This window comes from Labrus mixtus, chromosome 14 (assembly GCF_963584025.1).
Source record: "Labrus mixtus chromosome 14, fLabMix1.1, whole genome shotgun sequence".
NCBI lineage: Eukaryota > Metazoa > Chordata > Actinopteri > Labriformes > Labridae > Labrus > Labrus mixtus.
Window position 1 is genome coordinate 25,171,973 of NC_083625.1, and position 20,195 is coordinate 25,192,167.

Below are 20,195 nucleotides of genomic sequence, written 5' to 3' on the forward strand. Positions count from 1 at the left end.
TGAGGAGTATCAGGCATCACGTAAAACACAGTTTAATAATGATGTACTAATCCTCTGACACAAACAGCTCACCTGTGTCTTCTCCAGCAGGTGGAAACATCCCCTCACAGCCACACCTGAGTGCCGGTGTGCAGCAGCATTATGACTCAGTGAGTGAGCGAGTGTGAGGTGATAAGAGCTGCTTTCATGACCAGACCTGAACCTTTGCTCCCTGTAAAGTGCCACAGCCTCAGGTGGAGTCTCTGCTCACCTGCTGTGTTAGGAAATGAAGCTTTGGTTCACTCGACACAACGGGGGAGCTCTCACTCAGTAAGTTTATTTAACAAAAGATGCTGTGGAATACTTAATGATGAAGGCATACATTGAATCTCCTAAGAGGATAAATAAGAGCTGAGTGTTTTGATAGACGAGACAAGAATGGAGAAGCTATGACAGCGTGCGTGCTACGTTAGGACTGTGAAGTGAGGAAGTAACAAAAGTAAAACAGTGTTGTAGTTCTTTTAAATGTCTCTGTACACTCCAAATGCTTTGATGAATATGACTCATTTCTTTTTCAAAATAAACCTCATGAATAATGTTTTTATAAACTAAAAACCAGCTGCAGAATGTCAAGTGGAAATGATTCATTTGATGGAGGTGTTTTGTTAGATGAAATGCTCCTGACTGATTTAACTACCCACCATTTGTCATGAGTTGTTCTTCTTTGATTTGGTAGTTACTGTCATGAGTTCTGAGTTGTTCCTGTTTCGTTTTGTATTTTATTATTTATATTTTTATTGCTCAGATTACATTTTCTATGTTGTCATTGCTGGTCCTCTTGTTTCTTTACTAACTCCCTGCCTGTGGATTTCTTCTGTCTAATGCTGCATTCATGTGCTCCTCGGAGGGTCCCTGTTTCTGAGTTGGGATGTTGTTTTTCCAACTTCATTGTGCTCACTTTGTTTTCAGTTTGGAAAGTCGAAATGTTGTAACAAAAGCAAAAAACAGCAGAAAGGAAGCTCTGTTGAATGACACTGTTTCAGGTTGTAATTGAGCAAGAAGTTGATGTATAATACATGAATTAATCAAAAGTATCTTAATGTTAACTAAACATATTTTGCCCCCCATAAGATGACGAATATGACGTCAAGTCGCGCACCGCTTCCTAGTTGTTGTTCCATCATGAGCTGGCGTTAGTTTGCATTTGCACGGAAACTTGTTTCCCATGTGTCCGACGCCACATGAATGCACCATTTGTCCTCTGACTGTTTTGTGTTTTGTGTTTTATTTTGTAAGTTCCTATTTTCTTGTGTGTCTTGCCGTCTTTTGCTGCCTGTCTTTGTGTGTTTCCCTGAACATCTATGGTTTCCCTCCTGTTTGATTGTCTGCCACACCCTCATTCGTTTCACCTGTTGTTCCCTTCTCACACACACACACACAAACACAAACACACACACACATACACACACCTCCCTTTTACGCTGCCAGTTCATTGTCTGAGTTTTTGCAGTAGGTTTCTTTCTGTTTGTTCTGTTTTTGGTACCTGGATCTTTTCTGGATTTTTGCCTTCTTCTCTGCTTCTCCAGGATTTTGTTCGATGTTCTTTTTTTGTCATTTAAATATCTTTTGTGTGCTGGATCAGGCTGCCCGCCCTTATTTCTCTGCCCTGCTCGCCTACAGCTTGTGACAGAATTAATAAATTAAATACATTGAAATACTGATGAAATAATATGGAGCTTCTTTATCTTAGGATTGGCTTGTTAATTTGTTGTCACAGTAACACTTGATTGGACCAATACAATCAAAGCCCTTATCCTGTAATATGCATTTATAGCAAAGCAATAAATGTTCTTCATTTAGGGTGACGTTGAAAGGTTTTATCGACCATAAGAAATCAGTTTGCAAGGAGCTATAAAATACAGGTTGAACTGAAACATTTTTACATTGAGTCAATGTCAAATACTTTGTGTGATCGATCCCTTTACATTTTCCAGGTTGATCAAACTGTAACGTTTTAGTGTGGATATAATCATCTTGAAGAAGAAGAAGAAGAAGAAGATATCCTTTAATAATCCCATGAGGGGAAACTACTTTTACACTCTGTTACTGAGACATGCTACACACACAGACTGAAACACACACACATGCACTCACAGGATCCTATGGACATGCACTAATGGAGAGATGTCAGAGTGAGGGGGGCTGCACATTAAAGACCACCCGAGTACAGTTGGAGTTAGTACCAAGTGGCAACCTCCGGTGTTGAAACTTGAAGCTAATGCGGAAGTGCAATTCCTGCAGTTTGTCGAGTGTATGCTTGAGGCTGGCTGCAGGAACACTGGAAGTCACATACACATACAACAGAAATAAAAACAAAAATAGCTGTTTTTACAGCATAAATAAACATGTTTACAGCCTGGTACAAAAACCGGTCTGATTAGTTATTGACATTACTGGCACACACTTAATCTATAGTTAGGCATGTATAGCTGACATGATTGACAGGTGGGCACGATGTAGCCGTTTATCAGGAGACTTCAAACCCGCCTCAGCTCCAGCTCTCAGTCTGTCATTAGTTTGACTGAAAGTTAGGCTGAGACAGGATTTCCAGCATGGTGGCTGCTGCAGATGATCCTCTGGAGCCCCCTGCAGAAACAGATGGATGACGTCACTCAGACTTCGTCTATTTACAGTCTACAGTTAGTTCTCAGGAAGTGATCTGGCACCTCTCCAGCTACCAGACCACTTTCCAGACCCAGTCTGTACCAGGACTTGAACCTGCGACTCTCTGGTTCACAAACAAAGTCCCTACAAACTGAGCTTCTGCCGCCCCACTGAGGATGAAATCCATGTTTCTTGATACCCTGTCATGTGTTGAAAGAGAGATAGCAGCTGTTTTTTGTGTTTATGTGTCATTTATTAGAAGTCTAACTCCCCACTATAAAGCTTTTATTTAATCCGTCATCGTTCTAGTACGTCTAAAGTCATCATACGATCTCTTTCTTGTCGCCTTTACTGATATTAACTACTGACCTCAAATGGCATCTTCTCTGTCTTTCAAAGTAGTAATTTTTAAACCAACATATGTGCAGATAAATATCCTCTTCCCTCCTTTGCAGACCAGAAGTAAAGGATACCTCCTGTGGTCTACCTTCTCTCACAGCTCTCTCTCTCTCTCTCTCTCTCTCTCTCTCTCTATCTCTGTCACTCTCTCTCTCTCTATCCTTTCAGGAAAACAATACTAGAATGACTTTGTCCTGGAAATCATCATGGCCTACACTTTATTGCATCTTCTCATTACTCTGTGCATCTGGAGGTAAGAGTTCATGTGTCTTTTAATTATATATTATAATAAGTAAGCTCACTGGGCACACATTAGAAGAACAAACAAGCACCCCTTTCTTTCCACCATAGTGTTCAATGTAATGTTTTCATCTTGTTTTATATTTTGAGAGCTTTGTTAAAGTACAACCATTGGAGGTAAACGGAGCAGGAAAGGGGTTAGAATAAAATATATAATTGGATTAACTTATCACAGCTTCTGAAAAAAAGTGTCATACCTAGCAATGGGGTCAACACGCCTCCTCGATGAGATCAAATTTTCTGTCTCTTCCTCGCTCTGAGTTGCTCTGAGAAAGTTCTTAAATCACTCCTAGGCTAAAAGTCCTTGCTATGATGTTTAAAGCTAAGTGAGGATCTCTCTTAGAAGGTTCTGTGAATACGGACCCTGCATGGTGTGAGTGACAACAAATTCAAGTTCAGTATAATGTTTGAAATGTTAGCTTCCTTGAGCAACAACAAATCTGGACTGAACCTTTATAGTCACATCTAATACGATCTGATGCTATTTTAACTGATTTTTAAAAGGCCTTGAGAATCACCAACAGAACCTGCAGAGGAGTAAACACAGCAGAGTTGATCTCAGCTGTTATCATCAGTGGTGCAGTCTGAAAAAGTGGATATACTCTTTATTTTTCCCTTCATAGGGAAGGTCAGACTCCAGTCCACACATTTCCAATCATTACCTGTACCTGACATGTGAGCGCTTTTCATGGACAATCTCCTAACATTATTTATATATTCATTTCACTCCTGAACTGGGATTTTAATGCTGTTTTTAACGCTCTGTCTTTTGAGCGTGATGTGATTTGACTGGGATGAGAGGATTTCTGAGCTTGTAATGCAAGACACATTTATGTGCAAACGAGCAATTAAGTGTTATCTTAATCTTAACATGTTTATTGTCCTGTCCAGTACAGATGTCCTCTGACATAAACAGTGACATGTAAGACTCTACTCGCCGATTACAGACAGAGTAGGAAGAGTCATCCCTTCATCATCCTGGGAAAATTGCAGCATACTGAATATTGTCAGTCAAGCAATGATGTGAATCAGAGGAGATTTAGAAGAGGGTATACCCTATAGAGACTGAAAAATAAGAGGGTATACCTATGTATACCCTTCACTACACCACTGATTATCATCCCTCCATGATACAAGTCTAATCCTTCAGTCTCACCTGTAGTAAACAGCCCTGATTAGTTCAAACACAAGAAAGAGGCTTAATTCTCTGTTCTCCTTCTTTAAAGATGCAACGACAGTCTGAGAACATCTAAAGAAAACATTCAAGTGTTTCTACTCATGCTCTTTGAATGTGTGTCCGTGTGAAGGACCGGTGCAGATGAATGTGTGTTTGAGTTTCAGTCTTGTCAGAAACCAACAAAACAAAACAAACGTCCTTTAATGTTTACGCTCCTTCTGCAAACTCCAACACGTGTCCACACTGATTTGCACAAAGAGCGGTATGTGTTTCTTTCTCTTTGTCCCGAAGTTCAGACAAAGTTGACTCCCTGATTTATTAAGTCACTGACACTTTTTTTAAACTTCACAGTTCGTTCCCCTGCTTGACAAAATGATGTTGTTGTTTCCTTTCCGCCGTGAACTGAACACCTGCAATATGCTGCCTATCACAGAAACTTTTTGTAGCATACTGAAATGCCCCTTAGGATGCACTGAAAAACTTTTTTCACCATCAAGATTCAATACAGTCATTGTGTATCAAGGCAAGGCAAGGCAAGTTTATTTATATAGCACATTTCAACAACAAGGCGAGCGTTATGAAAGAAGTGGAAGAAGCTGATGTGACACCACCTGCTGGTTTCTTCAATACTTTTTAAAGCCTCAAGTTATTGGAGCCAGAAGTGACCATATGTGGATAAAAGGGTGGAGTATAGGAAGAGAAGAAAGGGGTTGGGGAATGCTCAGATTTATACAGTTATCCCGTCTGGGAACATGGATGGTTCATGTGCAGATGAATAAGCATGTAAGATAAACTGTTTCCTGCAGAATGGAAAGAGCCACGAGAGTTCGAGGACCAAAGTGGACACTCCTGTCATCCAACAGCTAGTGACTGAAATGAACCGGGACAATTAGAACAGTCTGCTGTCTTCTCTATGATGGAGAAGCCGTGACATGACATCACTCCAAAGCACAGAAAATTTCGTCTAACCTCACTAAATCTTATTCTTTACTTTTATGCTAGGCAGAGTTTATTTCATTTAAATTTTTTTTTTCCTTTTCTTTGTTTTGTGTGGCATAGTCCATGTCCAAAAGTAAAAGAAAAATCAGTCATCCAAAAGTTGGAACACTTCCAGGCAGGGTTGGTAACTTTCTCCAGATTCAATTTTTTAAGATTTTGGTTTAAGTTGTCTTTAGGTCCTGACAGAAATTAATAACTCAGGTGATCTGAAAAGGGAATGAAGAAAATCCATCATCTGTATCAGTTGTAAGTCTGTAAAAACTTTGACCAATGTCTGCCACGAGGTACCAATCTGATGAACCAATCACACGCCTCCCTGTGGGAATTCCACTGAGGGAATGCTACTTTCAAAATCATGCTAGTTTTAGAAAATTTAGTAGACCACACATTTCATTTTGTAACCCCATCTCTAAATCCTGTCTGCCGTGTTTCCTCTCTCAGATTCAGCGGGTCCAGATCAGTTCCAGTTGCAGCCACTAAACTCCATGGTGCTGAAAGACTCTGACGTGAGATTCAACGCCACCGTGAAGGGAAACTGGGAGGTCATGACCTGGACAGTCGGAGGTCTGCTGGTCCTCACCGTCCCCGTCAGTGGTAACATCGCCTCCTCTTCACAGAGGTACACTGCAGGGTTCTGCTCTGGAGGTGACACAAGCTGTGTGGAGTTCACCATGAGGAACGTCAGCCGGGGAAACGCTGGGCCCGTGGTCTGCACCGTGCAGGGGGAGTACGGGTCAAAGACGGCACAGCTTCACGTGCAAGGTGAGGTACTCAAAGTGACAGTGTGTAACCTTTCCACCTTTAAACAGTTTCAGGTTGCTTTAGTAGCAAAATAACTTTCAACACAGCATCTCTCCCATATCCACAGCTCGGCCTGATCGCCTGTTTACTGCAATATGTAACTTTGGCAGAGGGGCGAGGTCCTCTAGAGAGAAGTGTTTACAGCTCTAGTTCACACAGCAGCCTTCAGTTATTAATAGCCCGTCTCTGTACTGTTTGATACAATAAAGCTCAACAGTGACTGCCCTCTTTTTTGATGGCTCTAGTTCCGGAAGTAAATTTCCCCATTTCAATCCTCCATTGATTTTTCACAAAATCCTTATATAAAGAGATTGGCGCCTGGAACCAAGACAGCCAGCTACCCCAATACTCATGACTATAGTATATTTGATTTGGCACTAAAACGGTATTAAAAAATGGAAAAAAGGCAAAGGTACAAGACTGTACATAATTTTCGTCCGGAGTGAAGGAACTACCCATCCCACAATCCACTGTGAATGATATCGTTTCTTCTTAAAAGTAACTTTTGTCGTTGAGGGGCAGGAAACATTGCCATGGTAACAGCATTTCAACCAGTCTCTGTGGTACTCTATGATCGTGGGTAGTGTAGTTCTTTGCCCCGATATCGCAAATAAATCTTGTTTTTTTTAAATGAGGTTGATATCATACGAACTTGTGTCTCCTACAGGAACATAAACCATCGTTTTACATTCACGTAGCTCGTGGTTAGTCTACCTTGGATGGTTATGACATTATGGCTAATAATCAAATCCACTATGGAGAAAATAAATGGGATTTTTACTTCTGGCACCACACTGTCGCGCCCTATAGCTGAGGCTAGAAACAGGATTTAAAAATGAATAAGAAAATAATAGAGAACAAATGAAAGAAATAAAAAAGAACAATGAGACATAAATATAGACTTTATGTGGTGATCTGATCAGACTGTGGGCTGGCTGGTACGGTGTGGTGATTACTTTCTAAAGGTTTGCCTGGGAGATTATTTATTTTATTCCGACGATAAAGGGCATTTTGAAGAAGCACGAATGACAGATGAAAACTGTAAGGAGTACCTTATATGATCAACACAAGCCGAGGGCGCGTGTTAAGTACGAGGTCAAAGGGGCTGGTTTGAATCTATACGTCCACCATCCTTACATTTAATAAGCTTTATGAAGCTGTGAGGGAGCTGTAGTGACTGGGATGGACTCTAGAGGGCAGCGGTATACTTCATACTCTCTCTCTCTCTCTCTCTCTCTCTCTCCCTCTCTCTCTCTCCCCCACACACACATACAGAGTACAGAGGGATGCAGACTTGATTGCTTACCTGTCATCCACTCCTGGTGTCATGATTGTAGATGGCTCATTATCTCCCACTCACCTTTAAAGAGGAGCTGCTGTTAATGGAGAACTATGTTCATTTCAGTCAACTTAAAGTGATTTCCATCCACGCAGGCACTAGATGTAGATATGTGCAGGAGCACTACTTAATGAGGCAGCCTCTGTGTGTGGGTGTAATAACTTCTATCTCAGACTATAACTACCTTCTGCTCTAATAACTGAAGGGAGAACGTGTTTCTGATGCGAGTTATAAAAAACGGTCACAGCCGGCATCACAGAGCACAAACTCAAAGAAAAGAACAAACAGGACATCAGAGCAGTAATGATTACATCGTTAAGGAAACAGGCAGACACAGAAATCTTTCACAGGAAGAGTCAGCGTGGAGTCTTAATAACTTCATCTTTTTTGTTTAAAGCTGACAAAACTCAATATTTACTACATGACAGATGGATATACAGACATATATATATATATATGTATATACAGTATACAGACAGACAGACAGACAGACAGACACTTTGTAACTTTGTTTACCTGTTTACCACCAACCTGCCAAGGGCCTACAGATGGAAATTATCCTATGGCTATAATTTACATGTTTAAGTTTATTAATGTGCACTGTCCCTATTTTAAATAAATAAATAGATATAAAGACAGACAGATTTAAGTTACTATATTGCAGGCCGACCTCCAAGAGGTTGTTGCAGTCATTTTTTAAAAGTCAAAATAAAATCAACCTGTAAACTGATGAAAGAAGGTTGGAAAGAAATGCCTCCATATAGCAACCTGTTAGCTCGTATTGCTAACCAAACGGAGCCCGAGGCCTTAAATATAAATAAATGCAGGTAACCTACACAATATCACACCTAAGAGCAGCTCTGGTGGAAGCCGTCTTCTTTTTCTGCTCTGTTCCTTTTTGTAAATCTCCAACAAAAGATCAGCAGTGAACAAACCTCAAAAGTAATAGCGCTATAGTCTTGTTACCCTGCAGGATACACTGTCTGTAAAATCGTACAGTCTGTGACTTCATGTCTTTTTTACCTCGGAGCATCATGCTTTGCCCTGTAGAAGTCCGGTTCCCAAAGTCTTTTCAAAGTCTCCTCGTGTAAATCAGGCATAACTTGTTGTGTCATGAATATGTATTATATGGCTGCAGGGATGTTGACTGTTTTGCTAACAGCAGCTTATATAAATGCAGAAGAAGTGAGACATGTTTTTGACATCAGAAAGCTCAGAAATGGAGATGTGGAGCCTGAGAGAAAATCTCCGACATGAATTTTTGGATTAAAGTTACTCCCCCCTGAAAAATAGAAAACAAGAAATATTTAGTCGGAAGCAGCAGGAGGAACAGGGAGGCGGGCATTTAGCTCATCCCAACTTCTCTGTGAGGCTGGGTTTTTTTTTCCAATCAACCAGCCTTAAACCAAGACTTAAACACAATAAAGTAAATTAAACAAAAACACTCCATATCAGCCTCCTCCTCTCCATGAACAAACAGCTCATCTCACTGTAACCAGAAGCTAATCTCACGGTGCAACATCTGGCCTGCAGTCTCTGTGATTGTTATTGATTATTAGAGTGTTGGAGCTCTATCTCAAGCTGTAGATTAGGACCTCCATGATTACAAACATACTCTCCTTACATGAAGCAAACCTGCAGCCAAAGCGGATAAATCCAGATAATAGACCTGCCAGGTGAGCTCATTGATTCCTTTCTGCCGGGGGGATGTTAATAGGAAACACTGACGGGGCACCGCTTTAGCTCAGTGGTTTGAACATGGGTCCAATAAACAGAAGCTCGACCATTTGCAGCATGTCATCCCAAATCTCATCTCCCAATATTTGCTGTTTCACTTCAGCTGGCCTATCGATAACAAGACACAAAAACAAGCCAATGACAATATTTTTTAAAGAACACAGTCAGTCCGATAGCACAAGTTATTATTGCTGCATTGTTTAAAACACCTGCAGGGAACTTTTGGCTTGTATTGATTTTGGTGTCCCCTGTATCTCTCACCTCGATCTCGCCCAGGGCCTGGTGTTCAAGGTTTAATCTGGAGAGGAATGCAACAGAAACTGGAATCCACTTTTTTGATATTCAGGACGACGTAATCCAGTTTTGGTCTCTTTCCCTCTCCCCAAAAGAACTGGATGATCAACCTAATCCAGACATTAAAAAAAGATCAAATTCAGGTTACCATATAGTGCTCTAAATGGGACTTCATACTGCAGCTTGTCCACAGGGGGCGCCAAAATCCACACGAACTGAAAGTTTGCGACAATTGCTTTAAATGCTCATTAAATGTTTTTTATTCAGTGAATATCCACGTCATTTAGATATTTTACTAAATTAAATCAAACGCTACAATATACAACAATGTTGGCACAGTCAAATCATTTTAAAAATATTTGCTTGTTTGACCACTTTAAAAGTAAATTTATATTAACTCAGACAACTCACGTTTAAAATATTTATTGCAGCAGAACATCCACAAAATGATTCAAATTAAGAGCAGATTGATGGTCAGCCTTGTCAAACCCTCATTGGTCCACAAGTGGACAAAAGCAGATTTGCAGTGGTCAAAAATGTCCTCACATTTCAATCAAAATGATTTAAATTACAGTTTCAAAAAGTTCCCAGATTGGAGCACAACTCCAGATTTTTGTAGTCCTGCAGTTAAAAAAGAATACAATAAAACAAGTTTAATTCCCCAAAAAGGACATCCATCATAACATAAGGAAAATGAAAAATGAAACATGTCTGCATTTCACCCAGCTCACACAAAACAAACTCCGTCCTGTCTTTATTTTTCAGAGAGTGGTTCAGTCAGCGTCACAGCAGGAAACCTGAAGGTGATGCAGGACGAGCAGGTGGAGTTCCAGTGTGATACAGCTTCTTGGTTTCCCTCACCGACTGTCAGCTGGGCTCTAAATGGTCACCTTGTGGACAGCGGCCTTTACAACACCACCAGCACAGCTGATGGGGATTATTTTAACTCCACCAGTGTCCTCAAGTTTCAGGCTGTCAGAAACACCACCGTGGAGTGTCGGGCGACCCTGGAGGCGCTGACAAACCCACAAAAGAGATCTGTATTCTTAGTGGTTGGTAAGAAAGATCTTCATGACTTTTTCCTCTCATTGAGCAGCTTCCCTGTGCTCTGTAGTGAGAAACAAATAGTCAGTTTGTTGTTTAGTTATTTGCAGTAACGAGTAGGATATGACACTCTGTTTTTGTTGTTAGTCATGGGGGGGCGATGTCAATAAGATCTACTGTTTGGATTGGACGTCTTCCTGCATCACTCAGTGCTCAGGGGCCCGATCCAGATCTCCACCCTTAAGCATCAGTACTGAACTCTCACATGGTGTCAGATGTGCAGTGAACGAGTGTGTGAGTCTGAGAGGGCTTGAGATGGTCTAGAACCAGGACACACTACCGTGACAGATTTTTTTCCTAACTTTATTGAATACTGCTTCAATTCAAACAGTTGTTTAAATTTAGTGAGAGGGCTGGATGATCACGCCCTTCAGTGGGAAACCTCCCACTCTCAATGCCCTGCTAACTGTTGCATGCATTATTGCTGGTTGGAGGGGCCCCAAATGAATGTTTGCCTAGGGCCCCAACAGACCCAAGAAGCACCCCTGCTGACAGAGGATGGTGTGATTCCTTTAACACATCTCTAATGCATTACATTTCTCCATGTCTTATAAATGTCTGAGAATCCACAAATAGACCCTCTCACATCAGATATTAACATATGACCTGTGTTACTGTAGGATAACCTGATAACAGAGGGCTCTAATTGAATCAGAATCCCATTTAACACACACGGTGGAGACATTAGATTAACAGTGCACACTTTCAGCCCAGCTGCATGTGTGCTGACTATAGCATGGATAACACGCGGCCCAACGATGGAGACAGAGATAGATTAAGATAAGAGGAGATCTCTTGTTATGTAAACACTGTTGTTCAGTGCAGGTTCTAAACCAGACAGAAACACTTTGTGTTTGTTTCCCTCCAATAGTTCCCAAGCCTCCAGACTGGACAGTGCTGATTGCAATGGTTGTGTCCATCGGAGGACTCGCTCTGCTGGTTTTACTCATCATAGGAATCATCTTCTGCTACAAACGCAGGAAAGAAAAACGTGAGTATGTGTAGCAAAATCCCCATCTGTCAAGAAAATGGAAACTACCAAAATACAAGATCGTGTAAAAGAAATGGAAGCTTGTGCAGAAATGCTTAAAATGTATTATTTCCAGTGGCCAGCAGGGGGCAACCTCACTCATTAAATCTAGAAATGTGTTTTTATGGAAACAGATGTGAAAATTCCTCGGCTTCTCAGTTGAATATTTACCTGAGTAAACATTTCCTAATGAGTTTATGGTCTCAGTCAGTCTTCTTCAATGCACCATGATGCTCGCTGCTGTGCAATTGATGGTCCAAGTTAGAGTCTTTTTACAGGGTGTGGCTGATCTGTTAATGACAATTTCTTAACCCAGCAACCTTTGAAGTAGATTTCTAATGTGCAGTCCATGTTTTCCTCAGCTCATAGATATATAAATCACATTTACATGAACTAATGTGTTGTGTACAATCCTCTCTAGAGCCCAACTATCAAGATGAAGTGAGGTGAGAATGATGAATACTCTTTTTAACATCACGTCCTTCTACAGCCTTCTACACGCAGTAATACTGACTGTCATCATGTGTGTGTGTGTGTAACAGGAGGGTGAGGACACAGAGTCAGTTAAGTGCTGTCACTGCAGTCGGACGGGGTCAGGTGAACGCAGGTTACGTGACGGATGGTCAAACAAGTAAGACAACCAACATATGCACGAATACAAACAAGCTTTCAGATGACAGAAATAGACGAATCGATACAAATCCATGATATACCCCCCCCCTCTCTCTCTCTCTCTCTCTTTGTTCACAGGTGTTACTCCCAGCGACATCACTAACAGCGGTTTCTCACAGAGTTTTTTTGAGGTATTCTTATCATGTGATACACAGGTGAAAGTGATTGATATCTTTATGAAAAAATATGAACTGAATGATAAAAGGAACGGCAGCTCAGTCTGTAGGGACCTGGGTTGGGAACAGGAGGGTAAAGTATCAGTAGGAAGTTGGTCTGGTAGCTGCAGAGGGTGCCAGGTCAACTCCTGAGTACTGCTGAGGTGCTCATGAGCAAGGCACCGAAACCCCAACAGCTCAGGCGCCCTTTCATGTACAGCCTCTCACTCCTCCCTCCCTGACACCTCTCCACTAATGCAGGTCCTGTTTTTGTGAGAATCATGTCTCTTAACAGAGTGCTAACCGGAATTTCCCCTCAGAGATTAACAAAGTATGTACAATAATAAAAAAAAAAAAATAATGAACAAGAAAAGCAATAGAAAATATGAAAAGTAAAACTGAACAAAAATATTAACTATAGGGTTGTCTTAAAGGGGACATATTGTTAAAAATCCACATTTACAGTGTTTCTGAACAAATATTTGGGTAACCTGAGTATTTATCGACCCACAAATAAACCCATCCAGTCCTTTGTTTGTGGTCTGCATAAGTCTTACAACACAGAGAAAAATGCTCAGTTTCAAATGTGCTCTCCTTGTGATGTCACAGTGGGATTGTGGTAAAAAAAAAATCCCCTCTCCTGGTATCTCCACCCATGGACTCCACCTCCAGCCTCGAACAAAACTTTTGTGCAGGTCCGCCATTTTTATTCTCGCTAGCAAAGGAGTGATGTCTACGGGGAAAACTCAGGTGGGGGTCATTACATTTAAAGAGACACACACACCAAAACGGAGCGTTCTGAGAGAGCTGGTTTATACAGGGTCACAAACCTCCTCTGGTGCTTGATTCATGTTATATTTTGACCAAAGCACAGCACAAATGTTTCATTTAGACCACAGGGGACTGTTTGAAAAGGTGGAGAAGGGGGATAACATACTGGAAATTTAACTTTGATAGCGTACTAGAAAAAACAACTAACCATATAGATTCCTGTTCCAACACCAAAGCAAAAACAAAAATAGAATCGCTGGGCAAGCATTAGCTGCTGGCAAATTCATCTTGGCGCTCACCTTCTTCACTCGCTCTCTGTATCACTCGCTGCAAAAGAGAGAAGGAGCAGCTTGGTTTTAATATATGACTGTAGATCTGCGTGTTCTTTCTAAAGCTTTGGTACTTTCTGTTGTTATATAAAAATTAGATTGTAGATTGCGTGGTATCAAAAATGTTAAGTATTGGACATTTTGACCACCTTAATATTAACTGTCAACACAAAGCAAACAGTACATGTTCAAAAAGAAGTATTTTATATACACGTCTTTGTAGCCTAAACAATCATCCATTTTTAATTACAGAGGGAAATACATGAATACACTAAGCAGCCTTCACAACCTAAACGTGTGCTTTTCTTGAGTTTTTATTTGGACGTGTGTTAAGTCTTTGATGTAATCCAGACATCCAGACTTCACCTGTGGAGCACACTTGCAGACTCACAAGAAGGCATTTCAAGGGAGGCTGTCAGTGCTGATGGTTGTCCAAACCCAGCATTTAATTAGTCCAAACGGGGACTTAAATGGATTCTCTGCAGGCTTTCAGAGAGTCTGCTTTGGGTGCAGACTTCCCTGGACTATGACTGAATTACTCACAGTTCAATGTTTAATTTAACATTTCTCTCTATCTTATTGCAAACTAAAAGTAAAAAAAGAAATATCGTCTTTCACAATGCATTCAAATGTCTCAGCGTTGTCTAATACTCGTGCAAGGCCATTTGGATTCAGCCTTTGTCCGGGTCTATTTCCCTTCTGGGCTGTCTGTCATAAGTTAGGGGGAACTGAAGGTCAGAAAAGGTTAAGTGTTATTTTTCTCTCGGGGGTGGGGGTGGTGGTGGTGGTGGTGGTGGTGGGCAGGGAAGGGCAGAGAAAGATTTTCTGTTAACACCACAAATGTATCTGAGTCCCTTGAGAGCTGCAGCAAAGACAGGGCTGAAATAGTTTGCAAATTGTGGTTCTAGTGTGCACAGAGGATCCTGCAGGTCTGCTCTGATGTGAAGTGGACCACACTGCTGCTTCTGTAACAACGATGAACTTTTCCAACCGCATTTAAGGCTTGCAATTAATTTCATCATCCTGACGTGTTTGTGGTGTCTTTAAGTTATTAATGCTGGAACAAGACGATAATCCCAACATTGTTTTTTTTTTTTTTTGAGAAAAGAGGGGCAGGGCGTGTCTCAGACAGACGTAGGCCCAAGTTATAGATTATTGTTACCTTCCCCCGAGGTGGCTAGGCGATGAGGGGAGAAACAATAAATATAAAAAACAGGGGAAAAAAGGAGGGAAAGAAGTCAAAATATACAAACAACTTAAGAGAAACCTAACAATCTTCAAAAACCTAAGCTACACAATGAACACCACGGTAACACTTCTGCAGAGGAGCAGAGGAGCACACAGCGGCATGGTCCACCGACCCCGACTGACAGCTCCCTCCCGCTCTTTATACTCACACCCACTGATTGCAGAGGGGGCATAGATGTGCTCGATCAGGGGAGGCTGGGAGCAGCACCTGGAGGGAGCACAGGTGAGAGAGAGAGAAAACGAACACACACACACACACACACACACACACACACACACACACACACACACACACACACACAAAACACACACACACACACACACACAAAACACTTTGGGACGTAACGATTATAAATGCTAGGGACAGTCTCTAAATTGTTATCATTTTGTTGAATGCACAGTAGTGCTTCGGACTAAATGCTAACATGTTCACAATGAAAAAGCTAAATTGTATTATTGTCAGATTCACTGTCTTGTTTGAGCCAGGCTGGAAGTTTCATGTACTGAAGGCAAAAGGGAAGTCCAAATGTGTACCTTCTGGACTCGGGTTTCTGAGCCCTCATGGACATGAGTTGTTTACAGTGATGTGTTCAATGACATCAGGAAAAGGGGGGGGGGGGGGTTCATGAACTGGAAAGGATGACGCTTGAATGGTGGATGAAGCAACAGCATCTGCCGCTATGATCACAGTTGCTGCCTTTATGTCAGTGGTACGTGTTATTGAAGGAGTATCAGCTGAAGAGTGGTACAGAACGTACTGGTGAGAAGAAAAGGAGATGAAGCAGCTTCCCTACATGCACGACGATCGCACCATCAGCCCCTCCCTCTTGCTAACAGGGAATCTTGCTGAATATTTCCTGCTGCGTTCACACATCGGCTCACCTTGACTTCTTACTTCAAATTTTGCGATCTCAAGTTCAAAATACAAATTCTTCCTCTAATCTCAAAGTGTTCGCCTCTTCATGCCTTTAGAATCAGAATCAGAATCAGAATCGGGGTTTATTGCCAAGTACATTTACACATACAAGGAATTTGACTTGGTGTATTGGTGCTAAACATTTAACAAGGAAATAAAGCAGAACTAGCAACAACTTAAATAATACAGTATAAGAAGATATTACAATATATGGAATAGAATTTAAAAATGTAAAATAGAAAATAGAAAAAATTGAAATAAAAAGGACAAAATGTACAAAAGGTGCTATGTAGGCGCTGTGCAGTGGACTATGAGAAAAAAAAACGTAGTGTGTGTAACTACTCACAGAGTGCATGTTAAAGAAAAAGAGAGAGACGTTGACTTTTATGATTCACTTTGCGTCGCTCCTACAAATGAAATGAAGAAAACGAGCAGCCGTGTGAATATGTTACCTTAAATCATGAAGAGGTAAATCATTGTACGTGTCATTTATCAGGCGTGGTCACTGTGAATAATTCATCGCTTCACCATGAAACTAATTTATGTAATAAATGAGCATGCCTCTTAAACTAATATATTATTCAAGTCCACAATTACTGCCTTGTTATTCTACGATGATTGCCTTTTATGTGGAGCAATAAAGTTTCATAGTTTACGTGTTATATAAACTTTGATCTTAAATGGCACAGAGGGAACAGCGGGGGGAAATAATAGCAGTCTGCACTGTTTGAACCGCAACCGAGAAAAATGTTTGAGAGGCCAATTAGATATATTTTGTTTTGTTTGTTTTTCAGATGCCCGATGTTGTGAACAGTAACCAGGCAGGAAACGTCTTCAGGATCTCGGGTACTGTGGATGAATCAGGCTTCAAGAAACACAGACATGTCACCATCGTGTGAGCTGCACACAGCCTGCAAACACATGAGCTCAGCACTGCACTTTGACGCTTCACTGCTCCGTTTCTGAAGGTGAAAGAAAGGTGTGAGGAGGGAGTGACTCTGTCCACACCAAAGACCGATGCACTGCAGTCAGACGAGGAAGAGATATAAAAACAGGACATGTTTTTTTTTTTAATTCGCTGACTGTTAGAAGCTGTATCAGCAGAATGCAACATTTTGAAATCATAGAAACGTGTAATGAAAACACGTTAAGATTGCAAAACATCTATGGGCTTTTTTTGTATTTCTCGGGCTTTTTGAAAGTGCTACAGTCATCATCTGCTGCGGTTGCAGTCGCAGCCTTATCACAGAGCAAACCAAAGTGAGCATAATTAACAGTTTAATGACCGCTGGAGCGGCATTTGAGGCTGAACCAGCATAAACTGTTCCACTTATTGGACACAGGCTGTTTTTTTTGTTTGATGACTACGTGTTTCTGGTTTTTTACTAAGCCATATCTATTTATTGAGGCATTATGTAACTGAAATTAAATATTCAAAGGGGGGCAGTCTGAAACCTCTTTTGTTCTCCAGCATCTGAAAATGTCCTCAAATGTAATCCCCTCTTAAATGTAATGCTGATGGCGACTGCTCTTTGATCAGTGGCCTATTTCTTACATTTTTAAATTATTTGAACTAATAAAACCTTTCACATACAAAAGTAAATGTGCCAGTTTGTCAAAGAGTCCCCATGAAGAACATGTCATATGCATTAGAGGAATAAAATCATTTCCATTTGTCATTAATGAGTTTATTTCTGCACAGCCGTTACACACACAGTGCACACATGTTAAACTACTAAATTACTCAAGTTTGTTAGATCTCTGGATTTATTCACCTCAGAGTCAGATTTTTGATTTATTTGATGATACTTTAGAATAATAACAATAATATATTTTATTTATAAAGCACAATTTACTGAAACTCACAGACACTGTTAGATAAAAAAGAGATAAGGATCAGAACAGTAAGGACAAACTAACAAACATTGCGACATTACACACAGGTCACAAAAACATCAACATATAAGCTACAGATAAACAGAACACACAATCATACTTTAAAAGCTGGTTTGAAAAGGTGAGTTTTGATCAGTGATTTGAGTGTGGACGGGTCAGTGCAGTGTTGAATGTGTGTGGGGAGTTCCAGAGGGAGGGGTGCAGCTATGGAGAAGGTTCTGCCCCCCCAGGTTTGGTGCTTGGTTCTAAGTGGGGGAGACAGGAGGTTGGCGTTGGAAGAACAGAGGCTGTGTGAAGGAGTGTGAGGGTGGAGGAGAGGGGGTCTGGTGGTTAAGGGCTTTACGTGTGAGGAGAAGGATTTTAAATTGGATGCGGTACAGGACAGGGAGCCAGTGGAGATTTTCAGGACAGGGGTGATGTGATCACGGGATTGGGTGAGAAGGCGTGCAGCAGATGTTATCTCTATGATGGGGATGCAAATTTAAAGACATCATTGTTTTTTTTTTAGGAGTGCTGGTCAGTTCTTTCCAGGAGGAGGAAAATGGATGAGATGCACCGTGAAACAGTGCTAAACCAAAGTGTCTTACTGACAGCAAAGTAAAGTGTTGGAAATGTTTCTAAATATAACAAACCCTTTCACTGACAATGATTTTACTTTGTTTTTTCTTAAAATCTGGACCAGCTCACAAGGCCAAACACATACACTTATCATTATCACCACATTACCCGACTTCAATATCGGGAAAAAACAATTTGGTAAGAACCAAAATGATATTTTCACAATCAGTTTGAGGCTTTTTCTGGGACCAGCCTTGATCCTAATTTGGAGCTTGTTAAAAGCAGTTCAACGTATATGCTCTTTTATGCACCGTCACCCCCTACTCAGGCTGACCTCGTCTGCTTTAACCAAACCTATTTGGAGTAGTTACACATACTTCACACACGAACCATCTGCAGCTGTTTGCAACATCTGGGAAAGGGAACATCCAGACCTAATTCTTCACATAATGTCCGCAGTTCTATACAGATAAATTTCAAGGTCAGTTGTTGATCAGAAGTTTTTAGATTTTCTTCTAACCTTGATTTTTTTTTGGAATAATGCGCTTGCACAACGCAGGTCACAGCTACTCATTCACACACTGATGGCAGAGGCTGCTGTGTAAAGTGACCATCAGCAGAGGCGCTGCTTGTCAACAAGCAAGGTAGGCAACTGCTTGGGGCCCCAGACCAGTAGTGGGGCCCTGATGGCTCAGAAACTTTTAACCACAGCGGTCACTTAAATTGCGCAAACTTTGCAATGACAGAAGGAAGGAGCCCCATCTGACAGCGCTCAATCTTGTTGCCTTGCTAAGCGTTGCATGCATTATTGCTGTGAAAACCAAAGTTTGTCAATGAAAGTCAACCAAGAAAAATGACGATAAATTATCCGTCTATAGGAGAGAAAACAGAAACAGGAAAGAAGAGGAGGAGGAGTAATCGTCGGGACAATGGCAGACATAATGGGGATAAATGCGAGTTGTAGGGCCCCCAATTATTTCCTGCCTGGGGCCCCAACAGACTCTAGAATCGCCACTGAGCCACAGCTGTACAAATAAATGAATGGCGAGTTTAGAGATTGACTCAAATAAAGCCTTTGCCTTTAAATGAAGTTTTAAGGTATTTAAGTGACATAAGAACACCTCATTCAGTCTGCACAAGTTTTATAATTCGGTAAAAGTCCTTCAGTTTCAGAAGTCTTATTTAGCCGACGTTGCAGGGTCACATGTCGACATTACTTCAATTAAAGGAGTCACAAACTGGCTGAAAACCACTGATGTAGCACAGCACAAATATATCTAGTATGGAAAGGCACTTTATTCTCTAATGTACCTGAGCATTGCAGATTCCGAGGGAGCAGTCAGCATGCTCTGTGAGTTGCTGAGCCAGCTGAACTCAGGTGACCTCTGCTTGGCCGGGAAACAAATGAAGCTTGACTTGTTGGCCGAGAAGCAACAGCAGGAAGCAAACTGACCCAGGATGATTTCTGAGAGTGGATGCAGGCCAGCGATGGCATCACTTACTGTGGATCTATTAGGTGATAACACAGAGCTCACTGTGCTGTGGCAGGCCTCCACATTATCAGGCCTGGATAATTACAGGTTTAATTTAATTCTTGATTGGATTTAATGAGGAGTGGAGGTTTGGAGGGTCCTGACTGTTGGTTATAAGTTTGTGAATGAATGACTCTGTGTACACAAGTCGTAGAAGCCATGAGTCTTACGTTCGACTAGTCAGCGAATTCATGATTCCCAGAAGTTCCTCTAGTTGCGGCTGCTCCATCACTCTGACTGTCCATTTACATAAAGCTTACCAAGGAGCAAAATCCCTTTTCTCCCAGACTGATCA

At 41.2% G+C, this 20,195-nt stretch overlaps 1 protein-coding gene across 1 annotated transcript; it reads left to right on the plus strand.

Moving 5' to 3' along the window:
* The first annotated feature begins 141 nt into the window (after positions 1 to 141).
* igsf5a (immunoglobulin superfamily, member 5a) lies at positions 142 to 17,593 on the plus strand. Its single transcript, XM_061056291.1, has 8 exons — positions 142 to 309; positions 3,211 to 3,295; positions 5,960 to 6,280; positions 10,455 to 10,745; positions 11,665 to 11,784; positions 12,245 to 12,269; positions 12,366 to 12,522; positions 16,682 to 17,593. Exons 1-8 carry the CDS (start codon positions 187 to 189, stop codon positions 16,811 to 16,813), a joined length of 1,254 nt encoding a protein of 417 aa, XP_060912274.1. The 5' UTR covers positions 142 to 186; the 3' UTR covers positions 16,814 to 17,593.
* Positions 17,594 to 20,195: the final 2,602 nt, after the last annotated feature.

Excerpts from the sequence above, each read along its gene's own strand:
- igsf5a (XM_061056291.1), top strand. The coding sequence starts at position 187 with ATGACCAGACCTGAACCTTTGCTCCCTGTAAAGTGCCACAGCCTCAGG. Across the intron at positions 310-3,210 it reads AACGGGGGAGCTCTCACTCA|GAAAACAATACTAGAATGAC; the intron begins GTAAGTTTATTT and ends CTATCCTTTCAG. Across the intron at positions 10,746-11,664 it reads ATCTGTATTCTTAGTGGTTG|TTCCCAAGCCTCCAGACTGG; the intron begins GTAAGAAAGATC and ends TCCCTCCAATAG.